At 39.2% G+C, this 21011-nt stretch overlaps 1 protein-coding gene across 3 annotated transcripts in view; it reads left to right on the forward strand.

Annotated features, from left to right (window-relative positions):
- Positions 1 to 140: 140 nt before the first annotated feature.
- The window catches only part of GALK2 (galactokinase 2), a 49230-nt gene continuing 28359 nt past the window's right edge, over positions 141 to 21011 (forward strand). Inside the window, exons 1-5 of one of the 3 annotated variants that reach the window (XM_065641793.1) lie at positions 141 to 220; positions 4273 to 4361; positions 5730 to 5853; positions 10103 to 10193; positions 13040 to 13186. In XM_065641793.1, coding sequence (XP_065497865.1) covers positions 4292 to 4361; positions 5730 to 5853; positions 10103 to 10193; positions 13040 to 13186 — 432 coding nt within the window. In that variant the 5' untranslated portion in view covers positions 141 to 220; positions 4273 to 4291. Of the gene's footprint in view, positions 221 to 252; positions 571 to 1360; positions 1628 to 4272; positions 4362 to 5729; positions 5854 to 10102; positions 10194 to 13039; positions 13187 to 21011 lie in introns of those variants that run through there. The other 2 variants (XM_065641792.1, XM_065641791.1) reach the window with 2 other exon arrangements.

The raw sequence follows: 21011 nt of genomic DNA on the forward strand, positions 1-21011 counted from the left end.
CGCCCTCCTGCCGCCCTGGCGGCCTCCGGGGCGGGGGCGCTGCGGCGCCGCCCCGCCTCCTGCCGCCGGAGGGGCCTCCGCGGCGGCGCCGCGTCTCGGCGGGGCGCAGCGCCCCGGCTGTGCCGCCGCCCGCCCGGCCCGGAGCGCGCCGGGATGGCGCCGGGGCCGGTCGCCGTGTCTCCGGTGTGAGCGCTGCGAGCCCGACTCCAGTACCGGGACTGTAAGTCTTGTGACTGCGCGTCTCCGGCTGGGAATGTCGAAGAGCCCGGCCCCTGGCTCATACGGCGGCGTCGCTTCGGCCTTGGTGCAGCTTGTTTGCCTCAGTCAGTGCTGAAGGGTTTTCATGCGCCGCGTTTACCATAAGCAAATCATACTGTATCAGCAATCTGAAAAGGCCTGAACGGCAAAAAACAGGGACCTTGCAAACCACTGGCTTCTTAAAGACTTTTACACACTAATTTCTGCTGCTGCCTTCAACTGAGCGAGGCAAAATCGCCGGGGCTGACAAACTTGGCCTCTCCACATCTCCACAGAGCCTGCGGTTCTCACAGGCTCCCGGGTGTATCAGCGGTATTCGGCCTCCAGATTTTTCTGTTGTGGGTCATTTTATATTATTACAGTTTCTGACTGTCTTTTTTACTTCTATGGCTACTTCGAAGTCTTAAAAAAAATGTGTTTCTATTCTGCCAACCATACTAATCAGGAGAAATAAGTTTCACCCCAGACACATGAATCCACAATGAAATCTAAATATTACTTTGCTTTTCTCAGTCCAAGCACTTAAAGCTTCAGGAGTCGAATATTAGTGTTTTTAAGATATACACCAAAATAGTAACAATAAACAAGTGAGTCTGCAGACGCATTTGAAAAGCTCAGTTCCTCAGAGTAACTGCAGCCATTAATCCTGAGGGGTGAACAGGAGCTGTGGGACTGCTTGCTTGAGGGAAGCTGGCAGAACCACAGAACAGAAAAACAACCAAGGGGAAAAAAAACATAATGCCGTAGGGGATCACGCTGCGCATTTATTGTTTTCATTACACGTGCATTTTGCCGGAGAAGCGGCCCTGGCCTAACGCGGGCGCCCAGGGTGACCGACCGCACAGGCCGCGCCGCGCGCCCGCCGGGGCAGCTCGCGCCGGGCAGCTCGCGCGGGGCAGCTCGCGCCGGGCAGCTCGCGCCGGGCAGCTCGCGCCGGGCAGCTCGCGCCGCGCCGAGGGCGGTTCTTCCAGCTTCGCTGTTGTCAGCGAAATCCTGACAGGGATGAAGGAAAAAACCCATTTCCTCCGTGCTCCGCGGCAGCCTTCCTCTCACGTCGGGGCTGTGGTGGGTGAGGCGCTGAGAGCACAGGGACCTCACAGCCTGTGGGGTGCCGCCGTGCCTGCGAGACAGGCCCGAGGGCCGAGCACCGCCGCCTCCGCAGTGCCCTGCCGCCGGGGCCGGGGCGGGCAGGAGGCCGAGCTGCCAGCTCCGCCGCCCGGAAGGACGGTGTCTGCCCGTCCCGTGACCGCGGTCCAGCCGGAGCCGTCACACCGCGCCCTGCCCGCCGCAGCCAGGGGCCAGCGGGGGGAGCCGCCATGGCGACGGACGCCCCCAGCACCCTCCGGGTGCAGCTGGTGGAGCAGCCCAGGTGGGTGGGTCGCTCCCCTCGGCCCCGCATCAGGAGGCCGAGGCGGCAGCCGGGACGCGGGAGCCGCCGCCGTTCAGGCAGGGGCGGGCGGTGTGCAGGCAGACGGGAGGTGGGGGCACGGGTGGGACGGGCTGTCCCCACGGCCCCTGGCTGAGGGGGTTTGGAGTTGCGATATTTTTATTCGTCTCAACACAAGTAACGTGACGCTTTCATTTGGTGCGGCCCCGGGAGCGCTGTTGCCGCAGCCACATCGGCCTGGGCGTACCTGGATTTCCCCGGCAACGAGCGGGCCCGGGTTGGCAGAGGCGAGCGGCCCATTGGCCCGCTGAGCCACTCGCTGGTCACCGACCCCTCCTGCTCCTTCTCCCGCAGACACAGGTCCCTGCAGCCTGCACATCCGTGCTGCCTCTCGCACAGTGCCCCTGTGGCAGGAAGGGAAATAATTCATTCATCTTTCCTCCTTTTTTTTTTTTCCTCCAGAATTTTGGGAATACTGATTATCCTCTTATCCTTTTCTCTGTAAAAGAAAGGCCCATGTGCTTCCCCAGAACAGCATAGGCCTGGCTCAGCGTTGCTACGCCTGTGGCACGTGGGAACGCATTCTCTTTCCTCATGGAGTTGGACTCAGCACGTGGAAGTAGAATGCACGAACAGTTCAAACGAACCTTTTACCTGTTTTAGCACTGGAAAAGCGCCTTTAAAAAACAAACAACTTTTGTTACTTTTGTATGATTGCAGTGTTTCAGTGTACATTACATGGAAAGGAGGGGTCTTAGATTGCCAGACTTGGATGTGTGAGGCTGTGAGGGATGCCTTTGCTTAACACTTTTGGCAATCATCTTTGATATAGGTGCTTAAAATGCAGCATGCGTGTTGCAACATCACGGCCAAAGCCTGTAAATAGCCTTTCATCAGGCCTTCTTGTAAAACCCACATTAAAAAAAAAAAAAAAAAGAAAAGAGATTGATCAGCACTTACATAAATATGCCCCCATCACTGCTCTGTTTGTTCTTAGTCTCTTGGTACCAACACCACTGTAAAAATATCTGTGAAACAAAGAAGCATTCTAACTACTGACACAAAAAAGAATAAAGTTAACACCTAGAATTCTGCCAACAGATTCCCCCCTAGACTACAATATTGTTATCTAGAAATGGGATTGTACAATGAAATGGCAGAAATTGCTTCTGCTAATTGGAAGAGTGATAAACTAGTCAATACTAGGAGAGATTATAAGGAAGGGAAATTGCAGAGGGACCTAATACAGCTTTGTTACTGGGTGCGAAGATGGAAAAGTACTGAAAGATCTGTTAAGAAAAAAAAAATCTCAACAAATAATATTTTGTAGCTTTCCATCTAAAGAAATCTTACAAAACATTTGAATATGTAGTTGGACAGTAACACAGATTTAACAAAGAAGTACAAACTAAATAATTGACTGTGAAATTTTGTAACATCTGTTTCTCATTGTTGTCTTCTTACACTCTGAATTAACTAGGCTTCTAGCTCTAGTTTTAGTCTAAATGTAGAAACCTTAGCAGGGTTTCTGGTACTGGATTTTTGGTAGTAGACTTAAAAAAACAACGAAAAAATTGGCTACATGCTTTAAAGCCAATAGGGTATGCTGGTAGAAAATTCTAAGTCCCATTTTAAAGATTGTTTTTCTTGTGTTCTTACTGCATTTTCACCATTTAAGTCTTTTGCTTACACTAATGAAAATTTATGGGTTAGTGTGCAACCTAAATTGCTTTAAGGTAGTTTTGAAGCAGATCACTATCAAATTTCTTATGCTTCACTAAGATAATGGCTCAATCTCTTCTTTGTTTACCCACTGTTCTTGCATGACACGCCAAAGCATCCCAACTTTGCAAACAGAGCAAAAGCTAGATACCTGTACAATCTTAGGAAATAAAGCAATATGCAATATTTTAAATTTGTGTTGGAACTTTCAGGGGCGTGTCTAGCACCTCCAAATGGAAAACCTAAAGAACTTTGTGGGAACTGCTGCTGTAAACCTGTAGAGTAAATAGTGTCTAAGTAAGTCACAGGGATAATCTGAGGTTTGGAATTTTAGTTCTCTGTATATGCATTTGTATAGAAATGGGGTAGTGTCCAATATGGAAATTAAAGTCAAAACTTAGAAGAAAATGAATTTGCTCAGGCCTGGTGCCGTCAGATCTGACTTTGAAGGGAGTGCCTCTGTGTGTGTGGGTCACAAATCCCAGTACCACAAATGAGCCATTGGTCCACACTGCCAGATTCTTCCTCAATGGCAAACAGATTTACAGAGCTGTGGCACAGAAGTAGGTGGAGGTGGTGGTATTTTGTTAACCCAGGCAACTGTCTTCCCTGCTTCTGTCTAGAACCAACCTACACAGAGGACTTAAAGAAAAAAAGCCCCCCTTCTATCCTTTTCAAATGAACATACACATTTCATATTAGTTAGCATATTCTGGACAGAGTCTTCTCTGTCACAATCAATGTTATATGAAGAGCAAAAATAAACAGCTTAATGTCACTCCTGATGTAACAGAGAAGACTCCATGTACTTCGAAAAGTTGAATCGAATTTACTTCAAGAGACATTCAAACTTCCTGCCATTTCTGCAAATATAGTCCTTCTAAATGTTTCTAACCTGCTTTCAGATTGCAGAAGCTGAAGGAGATGTTTCTATCAAAATTTGGAACGGCTCCTAAGTTTTATGTTCGTGCACCAGGGCGAGTCAACTTAATAGGTAAAAGAGAAAAATTCATCTGCTGTTATTTTATCTGCCATTGTGGAAGCCTAGTAGTTTAAAACATAGAATCAAAATAACGTTGGTCTTAATTCTAGTTTTTTCAGAGAAGTTGCTTGATATAAATGGAAAAGAATACAATACTTTACTAGTTTTTACTACACCTCATTATAATCAACTGTGTACTCAAATGTCAGGTTTGGAAAAAACATTTATAGATACTAGTGATGGTTTTGAAAATGGGAGTAACTTGCCAGCTTATGGTTGATACAGTTTTTTAAAGGCTTTGGAAATCTAATCTAAATTACTTGATGAATGGTGCATGCACAAATTAAATGAATATTTTTTTCTCTTCCATTATAATTTAAGTTACCAAATATAACCAGCCACATAGCAATGCATATGATAAAGCATGAAATGATTCTACAATGATCTCTTCTTTTTTACTCTGCCATAGAGATGTGTCCACAGAATTTAGAACAGTTGGTTGTGAATCACTGGCAGACTGGAGAGACACAATTATTTTTTATTTAGGATTTACCTGTATTTCTCTGTCGGCCTGATTTTTGAGATTTCTCTGTGTTAGGACTGGGCTCTCCTTAGAGCTCACTTTCTTGTATAGTCATAAAGTAACCCTATATCTCTGAAGACATTGTAATTAAAAGGATCCTGCAAAACAGAGCTTTTAAAATTAGTTACTCCATTGTGCAATTAATGATAATTTTTATCTTGGTGTGGTGTGAACATACACAGATTAAACAGATAGCATACGCTAACTTGGAATTATTGCCGAGAGAGAGAATGTTTACTACACACACTTTCTATTTGAATGTTACTTTATGTTTTGTATGTAACTCTATTAATGATTATTTAAATATAATTATCTTCTTGGAAGAAGGTCCAGAAATTTTATGAAAAAAAATATCCACCACAAGCCTTATCTAGTGGCTAATGAATCACCCACATGAGCAGGGGAAATCATGTAATGAGGAGTCATGTCCTGCATTTATCTCTTCAGTCATTAGTTAAATGTGATTTATTTGACTTAATTTTTTGTGCTGTCACAACAGTGTACAAATGTGGCCATTCTCATTGCTGGACAATAATGTACAAAGTGTTTTTTAAATTTTTATAAGCCAGTGTTAAAACATGAAGATTTATAAACAGATGCAATAGATAAAATCACTAAAGGAAGAAGAAAAGTAATATGAAATGGAGGAAATGCACCCCAACCTTTACATAGTAAGAAATGGGACACTCAGAAATTGTCTTGTACAGTAAAGAGCACTGAACTCCTGTAGAAGCCCTGTTACTGCTATGGTAGAAAGAATTATTCCTAAATATTATAAATGTCTGTTTCTTTGGTAGGAGAACATATAGACTACTGTGGTTATGCTGTGCTCCCCATGGCTATAGAACAAGATATACTAATTGCAGTAGAACCTGTAAAAAGTCAAGTTGTGCAACTGGCAAATACCAATTCCTTGTACTTGTAAGTAATTATTTTGTTTATTTACTAATTTCTATGAACCTCTTTATGCAAGTGCAATACAGGTTAGCTTCTCAGAATCTGACAAACTTCTGTTGCAATATAGAGTTTAATTGTGTAAAATGAATGATACAAGCAGATGGAATCCCATTGACTCTACTCCGTGCATATTAGTTTAGAGCAATAGGTTGGCTGCTTCTGTCTCCCACCTGTTTGTTCAGATTGGCCTCTGATTTTTCACTCTTTTTAAAAGTGCAATCCTGTCTTCCCTCATCTTTCTTGATGTAATCCTCACAATTGGCAGCAGTTCAGTTTCTCCTGGAGAATGAGTGAAATGTTTTGTAATCAATTACTGCATATGTAAGCTAACACTTCCCTGCTCTGGAGAACCTGGGACTGTATTTTCACAACACAATGGCTTTAGAAACAATCCTGGCTCAAAGAATCTGTATTCCACTCTCTTCCACTTCCTCCACAGCTGCTTGTACACAGAATCATAGACTAATTTAGGTTGGAAGAGACCTTTGGATATCCCTTGTAACCATCTTGATGGCCTTCTGCTGGACTCCCTGCAGTTTGCCAATGTCTTTCTTGTACTGAGAAACCCCAAAACTGAGCGCAATATTCCAGCTACGGTCTCACAAGTGCTGAATATAGGGAAATAATCCTGCCCTTCTTTTCAAGTTCAGCCACATTTTTCTGCCTCCTTCCTTGTAACAGACTGTGTGGTTGGATGGCAGTTCAGAGCAGGTCGCTCATCCACATGAACTTCTGCGGGCGTTTTGGAAAAATCAGAATTGGCACAAGCTGAGTTTAAGCCATTTTTGCCAACAGTAATTTACTCCCTGGAAGCACAGTGTATGGCAGCACGGGGACAGGAACATGTTGCCAAAAGTGGGAACTACTTAAGCACATATTAAAAGCTGCTTAAAGCTCAGTTTGTTACAAAACCATATTCTGAGCTGTTGCTGGCGACTAAGGCAGTTGAAAGGATTTTTTATATCCATGGCAAGTATTTTTCACTCTGTGGAATATGTTTTCATGCTATAGCTGAGCTGAATTAAGAGCTTGCCACCGCCAAAAAGGTGATCGCTTCTTTTACCCCTAGTCTCCCTGTCCCTGCTTCTAACATCAGTCCATCCTCTGCCTTTTACCAGCTGTAGTACTTATCTGATCTTAAAATGTACTATTCATGCACAGTCACTATATTTTTATAGCTACCCTGGTTTCAGTTTGAAATAATGTTTTAAACCATAAACCAAAGAGAGGTCTCAGAATACAGCTTTAAGCATCTCTGTTCTGTTGAGACACTATTGCTTAAAAACAAAGCTAAAACATGGCCATAATTTCATAACAAAGAAATATTTTTTAACACTTAGAATGCTATACCACATAACAAAACTGTTGACAGTATATTTTTTTTTTCTCAGCCTGTTACACTGGTAGATTTATGCCTCTGGTGAATGCATATATATAGGCCTTTGGCAAAGAAGAACTAACCATAAGCCTCCATAGAGTCATTATTTCCTGTTTCATACTTGTTTTGTGAACTGGTACAATCTGTTCACTAGCCCTCTTCCACTGTGATAGTTCACGTTAACTTTTAGGAAAAGCAGGACAGAGAACAGGCTGCAAGGAAAACCACATACGTGTTTCTCATCATAAAAGGTATCTGATCAGTTGGCACGATTTATGTTATTTGGGCTAAAACCAAATTCAAAAGTCACAGTCTTTTGAAGTTCCCAATACTTCCCCTTCGCATAAGGTCTTTGTAATTGAGAAGTACATGTACAGAGAAGATCTGACATGATACTTCTCAAAATGCCTTCAGAAATACCAGAGGAGGATAATTATCAATCGGTTTCCATTTCATGCCACAACCTGAAAATCTCTTTTTAAAAAAAAACTTTTTTTTTTTTTTTTTTTGCAGAGGACTCAAACAGATGAACTAACAGATTGACAAGACAATGAGGTTCTGTGAGAAAGAGCAAAATTAGTCTCCCCCAAACAAAGATTAATCCCTATTCAAGCAGTAAAAAAAAGACCTCAGCCACATGGTTTATTTCCACACTACCCAAAAAACTCACCTCTTCTAATTATACAGAAGAATTAGAATGCTTATATATAGCCTTGGAGCAGGGGCAAGGTTTCCCGAGAGTCTTTTGAAACAAAAAGGCTGGGACAGACAATATCACAGTATTTTTACTTTATAAGTATTTTTTTCTTTTTTTTTTTTTTTTTTTTTTTTTTTAATTATAATGTTCTTGTATGAAACTGCCTACCTTCTGTAAGGAGGATCAAAGTCAAGACTGAAGATTTAGATTTAAAATAAAGCTTGGGCATCTAGGAATTGGTTTTTCTACAAAATTGAATGCGATAACAAAAAAAATAGACTTAAGGGTTCTGGGGATCTTGACCATCCCACATTCTGTGTTTGTGTGAATTACACCTATATGAAACCTGCCGAAATCAAAGCCAGTTTTTATTTTATTTTCTATGTGAGAAGATTGCAGAAATGAGTATAATGTATTTTAAGAAGTCATTATTTTAATTTATATTGAGAATCCGCAAATATAGTATGTGTCTTCTTGTTCATTGAAGTTTTACTTTGATTGTATAAAAACAATTACGACGATAAAATATTTTAAAATTCTTTTGAGGGAAAGAGGCTTCAAATTTGCTTTCTGTTCATCACTTTTACACATTGGTTTCATCCACCTTGCTTTTTTACAATAACAATTTAGGATTATTGTTGAAAACAAGCTTAAGCAAACACAGGATTTTTTTAATCTTCATGACTTTTGACAAGTATTTTCTATTTTACAAGTACTTCTGGGGTTTTTATTATATTCAAAAGCCATAAGCAAAATGATATTGTTTTATTCATTGGGAGATTGTTCTAAATACACATGAATCTCAAATTGGAAGAATTTACAGCTATTCTCAAACTTGCCTGGTGTTGTAATCTCAATACTCTCTTTAAGATCTTTTGTGTTACTCTACAAACCCCAGTACTTTCTGACACTATGTACAATTCTTTGATGCTGTCTTGTGTCACTATTTTGAACAGTTCAAATTGAAAGGCAGCAACTTACATGTTAAACTATACACCAGTCTCTGATTATTTCTGCACTGTATTGAATGTTGAAAATCAAGGTATAACTGACAAAATGATAATTCTGAGTTGATACTTAGGGTGTCAGATTTGTCCTGTAACACTGAGCTAGGAATAGTTTGTAGACCAGTGATGTAAGTGGAGTATCTCACTACAGCACAGCTGCCATTAGGGCATATGAAAAGGAGGCAGGATCATGGGGCCATTTTTAGACTGGTCATCAGGTTTGGGGGTTGCACAACACAAAAATCACAGCCTTTAGCTGCATTAAAGTGGAGTTTTCAGCCACCATTTGATGACAATTTATCATTGTAAAGATGCTTTATATTAGGATAGCTCTTTCTCCATAGGTAACACAATGCCGATAGAAAGACCTTCACACTGGTATTCTTTACAGGTATTAATTAGCAATATTATTTTAGATAAAAATAAAACCAGCACATCACTAACCGACATAGTTTACAGATACAGACTAGGACTAGCATAAGAACAAAAAATTCAGCCCTCTTAGGAGTTGCAGACTGTCCCCTACTGTGTAATTTCTTGAAAAAGAGGTTTTATTTTCATTAAAATTAAATATTTCTCTGAGGCCTCTGCACATCACTCCATGCCCATTTTGACAGCACTTATCTGTAGCATTAGTTTCTTTAGGAACATTCAGGCTTACTATTTTTATTATTTTGAAATGAGGATGGATTAGGAAAACCATTATCAGAATTATCCTGGAGGAAACAGATAAACTACTTTAAACTAAATCATTTTAATTATGTCTTGTAGCATACATAATATTCTAGGTTGGACAGATACAATTATTTAGATTTTCACTTCTCTGAAGAGATCAAGAGAACACACACATGAGACAGAAGGCATGCTGCCTTAATTAGGGATGCCAAAGGCAGTGTAATTTCTGAATTTATTTAATAAATTCTACAACTTCAGCAAAAATTCTTATGCTCCATTCTAAAATATCCTTATATAATTGATTAATAAAGATCTATTAAAACAAACAAAAACATTCACTGAAAAAACCTGACATTGAAATGGTTTTGTTCATCAGCAGGTGGCAGTAATAGGCCATGTTTTTTCAAACTAAATTTACTGACAAATTAAAGCCTCAAGGTTTTTCTGTTTTCACAGGGATTTCAGTACTAATGTTAATAACATTCAGATTAACAAAACCAAACCTCAGTGGCATAACTACTTCCTGTGTGGACTGAAGGGTATTCAGGTAAGCCAGATCCATTTAATTTATGAAACCAGTGTAGAAATACAACTATATCTGTTCACCCTCAAAATACCTCCCTGCATTCTACAGCTGTTCTTGACATACAGTTTTTTTTATGTTAAAATTTGAAAAGCATATGACTGGGTTTGTTTTAAAAATGACAATAGTGCTCTGCAGATATTTTATTGCATAAATTACAATAGCAAATAATTACTTAGTAAAATCATGATCAAACTCATTATCAAAATGGCATTTCTATATTTTTGAAGTTAAAAAGAATGCTTTCCAATGGAATAATCTAATTAAAATGTGCATTTAAGAAGGTTAGGAGGCCTGTCTGTCAGGACACAAAGATCATATTTTAGTCCTTTTCTTCCTATGAACACACTTTAACTACAACTTGTGCACAACAACCGAGTGAAGCCAACTCATGCAGTAGGCAAAAGAAATGTACAAAGTGAGTAAACAGCATACAGGAAATAATATTCCAGTAAGAACAATTACTTATCCGAGTTTTCAGTATGTGGAATTTGAGAAGGATTTTCAAAATTTACCAAGAGTGCAGCTACGCAGGAAACAGCACACTTCAGTAAAGACAGGAACACTGAACAAACAGACATTTTTCTGTCTGCTCATTTGAGCTTTATCTTCTCCTTTATGAGCTCATCTGTCTCCAAACTGACTCTAAGAACAAGCTACTCATGAAACCCAAGTACTGATCATCAATGTTGTCCTGGGAGCCAGCCTGAACTCACATTTGAGGCTTGTTATAAATCTCAACTGCTGTTTGCAGGTGATTTGTGGCCCTTTGAGGAAAAAACATCTCAGCTGATGTCAATCCAGAGACATTTCCGGAAGGACAGATGGGATGAACAGGGATGGCTAGGTCAGGAACTGATCACCACAGCCTGCCCAAATGATGGGTAAATGTGCTTTTTAAAGCACATGAAGCTTGCCTCAGGATAGGCCATCCAGGGCACCCCACAGGACAATCCAATAGATGAGGACTGCAGACAGCCAACAAAGCCTGCCTCAAACCTGCCACTGGAGTCTTCAAAATACAATATTTGGAACAATCAGTGCCACAAATAACTCACAATCCACCGTTCCCAAACAGACTCCTGCCCTTAGGTTTACACTCTGATAAATTAGTTAAGTTTGCAGTAACATGAATATTTTCAGTTTTGTTTTGCTCAGTAACACAGACATTTAAATTGCAATGACTGTAGAGATACAGATTAGGTTTCTTTACAATATATCCTTTCTTATATTAAGGCTGGCATGACCAATTGACTTTATTTATCTTGCAGTCTGCTACTGAGGTTTGTTTCCTAAGGAACAAGCTCTCATACTTTAAGGTTAATTTGCAAAGCAGGTTTGCAGACTTCTGCACAGGCAGAAAATAAGCATAAACGTTACGGACTTAAGAAACAGTGAAATACAAGTACTCGGAGGGTCCAGCGGGATAATCTGTTTATATTAAGTTGAACATGCTATCCTTTTGGGACAGAACTATTGCAGAACTTGGCAAAGTCCATTTTCATTTTTTGAAACTGAAGTACATTTTCTATTTAAACATCGCGTGATAAGCTTGCAAGCCTGATTCATGTTCAAGACAATCCAGAAACTGTGGATCAGTTTCTGGTTACTCAAGCATTTTCTGTTTTTAAACAAGCCTGTGTAGTGTTCTTCATGAAGGGGCATGGGCAGCAATAGTATTTTAGGTATGAGTTCCCTTGTGCTTGTAGAAAGGGAAACTTAAAATAATTTGAAGTGGTGGTAGAAGACATTAAAGGAGGCTCTTTGTGTTTGCTGATCTCTACCATTGGTATTTCTGGTTGAAGTTGTTTCAGGGAAAGTAGTAGAAATCTTTTGAAGGTGGGCATTTCTTTATGGAAACACTGCTGTTTTTTCTGGTTATTGTCATTGTAGCATAGTTTGTTGACATATAAATCTGCATCAGAATGTAGCTATTCATATACCCCATATACATTCAGTGATTACTTTTAATAAGTACTGCATGTTTATTTCAAACTAACAACATAGAGAAGTTTATGTTAAAGTGATTATAAATAAAACGACAAAGCAACTAAAGAGTAATTAAAAGACTATGCACATGAGGATTTGAGACACTTCTGGATTAAATGTATTATCTGTGATATCTCTCATGTATGTAAAATTATTTTAAACTTTATTCTAAAAATAGCATGACAAAGGCCATCACTGCTGGTATGTCTTTGTGCCTCCTAAAGCACAGTGTCCTTCGAGTACCATCGTGATTTTCTCAGTGTCAGTCCTGTGGCTGCTTCAGGAGATGGGAGTATCTGGCTTTGAATACAGCTGAATGGCTACTAGTTCCCCATCAGCATGACGTGGCTCCCTAATACCACCAGCCAGCATTAGAAGTGAAGCATAAAGTGGACCTTAAGTTCTTCAGGACACCTTAAGTGAGAATTTATGGAGAAAAGGACACAAGTAGGGTATAAAATGATTGGCAGCTTCTGGTACTGTCACCGCAGCAGCTCAGAGCAGAGCCAGTGCTGCAAAACCCACCCACAAAGCTTGGTAAATTCACAGGCGCTTAGCCCGTACTGAATTCTGCTTGGGGTACATTTCTGTCAGCTCATATATGTTTTGTGTACAGGAATTACAGACATACCTTTGGCCGAAGCCCTACCACTGGCTTTGTTCTTAAGGAAAATGAAAATTTTGCTTTATTTTGGAGATACCAGAAACAGGTCCTTGGTTCCAGCAACTCGGCGGAAAGATTCTCTTTCTAAGTATCAGATAATTGCAAGCCTGAGCCTGTCTGTACTTGAAACTGAGATTGTTTATTTTTTCATTGTTAGGAACATTTTGGTCTTAATAACCCAACTGGAATGAATTGTCTGCTAGATGGAACCATCCCTCCAAGTTCTGGTCTCTCTAGCTCCAGTGCTTTGGTGTGCTGTGCAGGACTCGTGACACTGAAAGCTAATGGAAAAACCCTCTCTAAGGTAATTTACTGTAAAACACAAGAGTGTCAGCAGTAAAATTCTACTTAAAATTAAATATTGTTAATGCCCGTAAACATTAAAAACACGATACAATTGTTTTTGCAAAGAGTTGCTGGATATAAACTTAAGATATTGCACAATTGAGCAAACATCTTTGGCCAAATTTTGGCAGGATTTGAATTTGGAAAGAAAACAGGCTTACATTAAAGCTGAAAAAAGGCGCATTATTGTAAGCCTGTATTCTGGCCAACTATCAGGTCCATGCCTGAACCAGATGTGCTATCTGGAGGCCAGGACCGAGGATATATGTGCTGAAGCATGCAGACCACACCCCCGAGGCCTTTACCCTCTCCCCAAATGACTTTTCATGGCTTTAACAGCAAAGCATCTGTTGGAGGCCTGTGGAATAATTTCTTGATAAATTATATAATCAGCGCAAAGTAGAGGTAAAATTCTTCCATCTGACTCTCCTTATTCTCTTCGTAGTTTTTTTGGAATGAACGTATTTACAATCCAAAATGTATTCCTCACTTCTTTAAACAAACTCTAGTCTAAAAACAACCCCCAAGTATGGGACCTGTTAGCAGTACAACTGTCAGTAGAATTTGGCTCATGTAATACAAATTTCTGGAGGAGTCATTGTCCTTGAAGGTGCCATGTGGGAATGAAGTTCTCTCCAGTAAAAATGTCTGGTTAAGTGAAACTAGGATTTTAAATTAGAACATTGTCAGGAAGCGAAAAGAACAGATCTGAATGTGACTTTATGCATATTTGTGCCTATTGTCTAAGGCAGACATTCCCAAATTGTGGTACAAAGCCAACTTAAAGTGGTACGTGATGATGGCAGCTGTTAACTGCGCTTGTATACAAGCGCTTATCTGAGTTATGAGGTAAACAAATCCACACAGAAGGGTTTTGCTGATCAGTTGTGACTTGCTTCTTTATGTAGCTGCTGCAATCTGCTCCGCAGTAAGTGCTCATCCCACACTGCACAGTTCCCAGTGCTTGCTTCAGGAAGGGATCGAGCAGAGTTAAGGCAGAAAGAAGCAGGGTTGGTGAGGCCGGGCGCCTTTTTAATGTGGGAGGATGTGGCTACAGTCACTGTCGCACTGTGTTGGTGTGATGTGTGGTCAAAAGGTAAGTAAGGGATTGGACACTTAACAGAGGCTCTGGTTTGTGAGGTGACACACAGTGAAATGGTAAATAAAAACAAGGAATTGAGGATTCCACTTCGATGAATGACACTTTGCAGTAAGAGGGTTGGAGGTGACAGGCGCTTTTTTATACATGTGTACCTGGCTTGGCAAAAAGCTTCTGGTTTTTCATAGATGGTCTTATCACAGGTGAGCACCATCTCTGATGCTGCTAACCAGTGACCTAAGCTTGGGAATTACTGATCAAAATCACTGGAGTGCATGTGTTCAGAAACGGGGTATCTACAAAATCCATAAAACTGAGAGAGGCCAGAAAGCCCACATTTTACTAGGTAGTAGAAATCCGTATCTGGAAAACCAGAAGCCAGGTTTTCGTTATTCCAAGAAATACTGCACAGCTTCCTTCAGCGAATAAATGACAGTGTGTGTATCTTGAACTGAGTTTACACGTGGCTTGGGAGTACCGGCCAGCATTATGCCAGACCTGTTCTAAAGAAAGGTGGAAAACTCCGTTTGCCATTTTCATAGAAACTTGTGGAGGAACAGAAGGAAGACAGAGACTCCACTGAATGTATTTCCTTTTCCTCATGTGTTCTGTTAAATCAACCCAAAATCTCTTCTGCTTGCTGGTTGGAAAATGTGCTGAAAGTTAATCTTGTGTATCAAATATAGTTGAACGAACACAAAAGACACAATTGCACATTTTTGTCAGGAAATCCTGTCTGTAGCCAATACTTTGCACTTGTGACAAAAAATGAGCAATTAATGTACAGATGAGAAATCACTATATGCAACACAGGAGCAGTTAAGAACATATCCAAGGTTTTGTGTGCTTGCATAGACCAAGACACATGGTTGTGGTGGTTAAGACAGAGGATGACAGCTCTGAAGACTGATTACTTTTGTCCAGGCTCTAAGTTTTCCCAAATCTTACAGGACAGTAAAAACAAGTTCAGTGTCCTTGGTTAATTTATGATTTAGCCTTAGAAACCTCTTGTATCTAGCTAAATCCAGATTCTCTGTTGTGCTGAATTTATGCTTAGCCTTGCAGAACTGCCTTGTATAAGGCAGAGCTAGTCTGAGTATAAATTAGAGCAATCCAGGCATGTGAGCCCTCAGAAGTCTAAAATGTGTTCTGGCCACTTCTTTCCAGCTCCTTATGCCTCCGGTGCTGGTGTCAAACGGTATCTGTGCAGAATCCAGTAATGCTGGCTGCGTATCAGCTGGGAGCTCCCCCATGGCAGGGAAATTCTTAGCTGACCAGAAATAGGGGCTTTCCAGATCTTTTCTACTAAAAAGCAAACCAGGACCTTGCATTCTTAGGGCTCTGGATATTTACGCATTTGTTTAATTTTAAGGAAGAAATATCACTTTACCTCTCCCCTTTGTCTTTTTGGGTTTTTTTCAAATGCTTAAGAGTTGCAAAAGTTGTAAATGGTATTATTTATAATTAACAATATCTGGTCATAGTGGTAGTTTTATGAGAAAAGATTGACTTTTTGCCCCTCATTAGTGTGATGGACTTTTCAAAATCTTAATATGATGGTCTGTAGCAGCAGAACATAGACATTTTTGGCCTTGGAATCAGATTTGGCTGAACTGTAGGGCTTCTGTAGCCAAAGTTATGAAAAATTGACCTTTTACTGAGTGGAACATTTATCTGTTTTGTTTCTGTGAAACTATTTTTATGAGAATATTTGAGTTATATGGTTTTTTTTCCTGATAAATGTACATTTAAAATAGTAGCTGTAGAGTAAAAGTTGTTGAAATTTAGATCTTTTATGAGATAACACTTCCAGTATGAAGTTTGGGCCTATGAGATTAAGAGCCAAAAATAACCAAAATGAAAAATATTGTAAAAGCATGGCTAGAATTTCATGGTGGCTTACTTTAAAAATAGCACTTTTTTGATGTTGAAAACAAGATCAGAAAAAAAACCAAGCTCTCACTAATTACTGTGTGTAGAAGTCTGCAACAGGGCATTGTTTCAGTGTGCATACAATATTTTTTTTTAAAAACCCATCACACACATACACAATAGTTTAGGGAAAATACCAGTCCAAGACAATTCAGCCAGATGTGCAGTGCTAACCAGTTGCAGCAGTGCAATAGCATTCAAATAACAAGATGGAAAATTCAGAACGCGATCTTTAAAAAGAATCCATTTTTCTCCTCCAAACAGGACACCAGTCAAAGACTGCATTGGCATCACTCAAAGAACAGCTCAGTATTAGCTTTTGATTTTAAAGTGATTTTTATTTTACTGTAACAAAATCAGTCTTTTGTACAACTTTTCATCAGGAGAAGATTCTTTTTGTAAAGGAAATAGAATAATGCTCTAAATTGTCCCAGCTTTGTGTTTCATGGTAGGAAGTAATGAGTAGAGAAAATCACTTAGTAACTTTTGAGTTACTAGATTTACTTGAAAGATGTGACGATAGTGTTGCTGTCCAAATGTTAAATCTTGTGGTACTAAGTTCTGTTCAGCCACCCTAACATTTTTTCTGTTGCTCAAGGCTGGGCAGCTGTGCACAAACTTATTGAGAAAAATAGATCAAAAGTGAACAGGATTTATTTAATTTAATGTGAAATGTTGAGCATAGGAAGTTGAATTATATTTGGCTCTGTCTAGACTGAGAAAAATCTTAAGTCAGACAGAATGATAAATAAAGGACCTAAATCTAATCTGTAACGGCACAGTATCCATTGGCTTCAATTTTCTGAAACTATGGCTGAGATGAATTTGAGTGTGAGATTTTCAAAACATTCAACATTGTCCTGTATTTAAACAGTAACAATACCTGGCAATATCATTGTTTTCAGTGGGAGGACAGGCCAACTGGAATCCTTTCTACGTTGTTTCTGAAGCCTGTATATAATAAGGAACAGGCTTTAATTGAATACCACTTCCAAACAATTTTTCTGATGAGCAATAGGGCTTTAATATCTAGCTATCTGGCAAGAAAATCTGTCAGGATTCATATTGATAGTGTGACATTGAAATTAAGAATGTGCTGATAATACTGGTTAGGATTATTTTATAATATTGCTGCATCAAAAATATTTGATAGATGCATGCTCAGGTTATTTATATGAGAAACTCAAACTGCATACACAAAAAATGGCACATAGATACAGTATTTTAAAGTACTGTTAATACTGAGAAATGTTAAAGTTCCTTTCTCCCCGTGGAATTAAAACCCAGGGTTCTTTAACTTGTTCAGTTTGACTGTGTGTGTTTGTAATCAGGGGGAAATAGAGTACTTTGGAGCAGTGGTAATCAAAGACTGTGATCTCTCATCAACCAAATTGATAACCTTCTATTTGAGCATGTTAGAGGGCAGACGAAGTCAAGCTAAGATTGCTGTGCTTATGAGGACATCCAGATACTATCTTGACAAATATTTTCTCATTTTGGAAAAAAGTAAGCATAATTACCTTGCAAAACCTATATGAAATTTAGCTAATTGGAATTTTGTATGCAAACTGGAAGCAGATGGTAACTTCAGCAATCTATTCCTAGTCAAGACCTCATATTAAAAACCAGGACATTTCCTGGTGGTAAAAATAACCTCAAAATTTGGGCATCATTTTATACCTTAATAAATATAGTGCCTTATATTTCAGAAGCTATTTTCGTACATATATACATATGTACAAAACATGCACAGATTGAAAAAAAAATCACTATCTAACTAGACTATAAATATGCCTTGAGTGACAGAGAATGTTTTCTTCTTGCTATAAAATACTCATCTTTATCTGTAAATGTTTTTACTCCATTTTCAGTCCTGTATGCTGTAGACTTTCATAGAAAATCTACACTAAATTTGCCATAAAATGACCAACACTATTTATTGTAAAGGGAAGCAGCCAACTGAGTCTGACTTTCCAGGTTAAACTGGCCAAAATGTTAATGAATGTGCATTGTGGAACCATACAGAGTAAATGTACACACAGGACTTTTGGCTCAATAGATATTTAAACACTCCAGTTACTTACATTTGCATGCTGAAGACTTTTGTAGCACTAAAAATGACGGTCTTAAAATAACTTATATTAATGACTGTATTTTCTTCACGGAGCTTTCCTTCATTAACGATAAAATTTAAAAAGGGAAGAAAATTGTGTTGGTTTTTTTTTATTTTGAAGATTAGCTATCACTACTCCTGCATTGTTATATATAGAAAATCTAGCACATTTAACATTGGCCAGAATGAACTTACATAAAACCACTGAGGCAGATACAATTCAATACTATGATTTTATAGAGAAGGTTGCTTTATTTTGGCTGCCGTCATTCTGGATTTGTGTATATCAAGTTTCTGGGTAATGTAGGGCGAGCTGTTCCAAAAAAATACTAAGCAACTAATTCTGTTTTACTAACAAATATTTGCCTGTCTCCTACTCACTAATTGTCTTACTCTTTTAAGGGGTTTAAACTTACACAAGTTTACTTCTTTAAAGGTCTATGTGAGATTGAAAGGGACTGATCACTGGTATGGAACATATTGGCAGTGACAGTTATATAGGGACAAATTCTGTCACAGTTTACATACTGTCCAGACCCATTGCATGAGTGAAAATCAGAGCAGTTGGCCCTTGGCCTCTTTGTGAGCAAGGGGACTATTAAAGGTGAAATTCCCTTATCTGTTCTCACTCAGTTAATTCTTTAGGTTTCTATTTTTAGGAAATTTTTTATAAGTAAGTGGTAGTGATCATCTGTTCACTTTCATTATTCCTTGGATACCTTTGTACATTTAGGCCTTCATGGTCATTATCAATAACGTCAAACTGAGAGAAAAGAAAATAAATGATGGGGCAACAGAGACTCAAATGAGCTGTATTGGATGGTTCATAAGTTATCGTGCTGCTGAAGTATCAGGGTATATATGGCCAAATCTAATACAATGTTGAATTGAGCCTGGAAACAGTCAGAAAAAACACTCTTTTAGCAGTTCTTCAACATTTTTGAAAGACCAGAAATACTCAGTGGAAAATCAAAACCTGAATTTTAGGTGTTTCATATTGAAAGTAAGTAAGCAAGAAGAGAAAAATACATACTAGTGAAAAGCATTATTTTACCAAAAGCCTACTTTTTCTAATAAAAATCCAAAACAAGGTAACATGATGCAGAGCTATTGATAAGTTCTTATTACAAAAAATCTTTCCATCTAGAGTAGCTACACATAAGGCAACTAATAATTAAAAATCACAACCCTTCTTTGTCAGACTAAATTATATCTCCACTAATATGATTTCCCAGATTAGACTTTCTGCATGCTGGATAGGAAATCTTGTGGCTCAAAGATAAAACAGTTTTAAGTGGTAGTAATTTCTGTCTTTGTAACCCAAGATTGACTTGCTCCTTATCAGGGAGAACTTTAAATTGTCTCAAACAAAAAGCAGAGGTAATTAGTAGAGCTCTTAGATCAAAGGCCAGCCTTGGTCTGCACATGGGGGCCAGTTGCCTGGTAGACAAACTGGTAAGTGCTGCCTCCTGCAATAGGATACATTCTGAGCAGACTTCAGAATTAAACTTCAGAAAAGGAACAGCCTGAAAAAATACATTTAGTACCTTGTTAGTTTTAGATTTTTCCAAATGCTGCAGCTGAAGTTGTCTAAAACCTAAGAGTTCCATTTTTAAATCATTGAGAGACAGCAGCTTCCTTAACTAGATTATTACTTCACATAAATTTCTTAATGCTTAATTGCTTATTAGGCAAGCGAGTGAATTGTATGCACTGAGACTCTACTCCTAATGATGTTGCTTTGTATTGTTGTAATTATGGGTATTCTCATTTGATATGTTGTATCTTTTTTGTTGTTGAAAATGTTACATCTAATATTTCATGTAATTCACTGATAATAAACATCTCCCATGGAAGCACAGCCAGCCTGGCATGTGTACTTGCCAACAGATATAAAAGCACTGGTTGCGTTTGTATGCATCGTATCGGGTCTGGCATTTAAAAGCTGCAATGTTTAATATTTCTTGATCACCAGGGAGACTTCAAGGTTTAACTCACCTACCAGTTGCTACTACTGTCATGTTATGCTCATCCCTCTCCCGTGCTCAGAGGCTGAACAGATCAATTGTACAAAATAGCTCCGGGTATTGCTAGACTTTAGATATTTAAGTTTCCATCCCAGCTTCCCTACTTATTATAGCTCATCCTGACAGACCTCACAACAGTGAACATAAGGGAAAAGTTTTCTGCAGCCACGCCACTGCAAAGCCGGTTTAAACAAAGGGACTTTGCACTGGAGTGGCTGATGGGGTCACATAAACTCTCCTGTTGACTATAGTGTCAGGACAGTAACCTCGGTGAAAGAGGTGGAATAATAGTGAGATTGCATTACCATATGGCTATATCAACATTAATTAATACAGATTTTATGTGGGTTATTTGCCACATAAAAATAGCAAAAGCCATTTTCTCTTAGGTGGTCTTAAGAAAAGCTGTACTTCTGTCTCTTTCCTTTCTTACCAACCAAGATAGTTAAACTAGAAAAGATTCAGGGAAAAGCCACATGGATGATCAAAGGTACAGAATGAGATCCCCAAAAATAAGCTAGAACTCTTTGGAAAAAGGCACTTGAAGGAGGAAGTGATAGAGGTCCATAAAATGACAAATGTAATTGATGGTGTGGATAGGAATCAATTGCTC

Source organism: Caloenas nicobarica, chromosome 10 (assembly GCF_036013445.1).
Source record: "Caloenas nicobarica isolate bCalNic1 chromosome 10, bCalNic1.hap1, whole genome shotgun sequence".
Taxonomy (NCBI): Eukaryota; Metazoa; Chordata; class Aves; order Columbiformes; family Columbidae; genus Caloenas; species Caloenas nicobarica.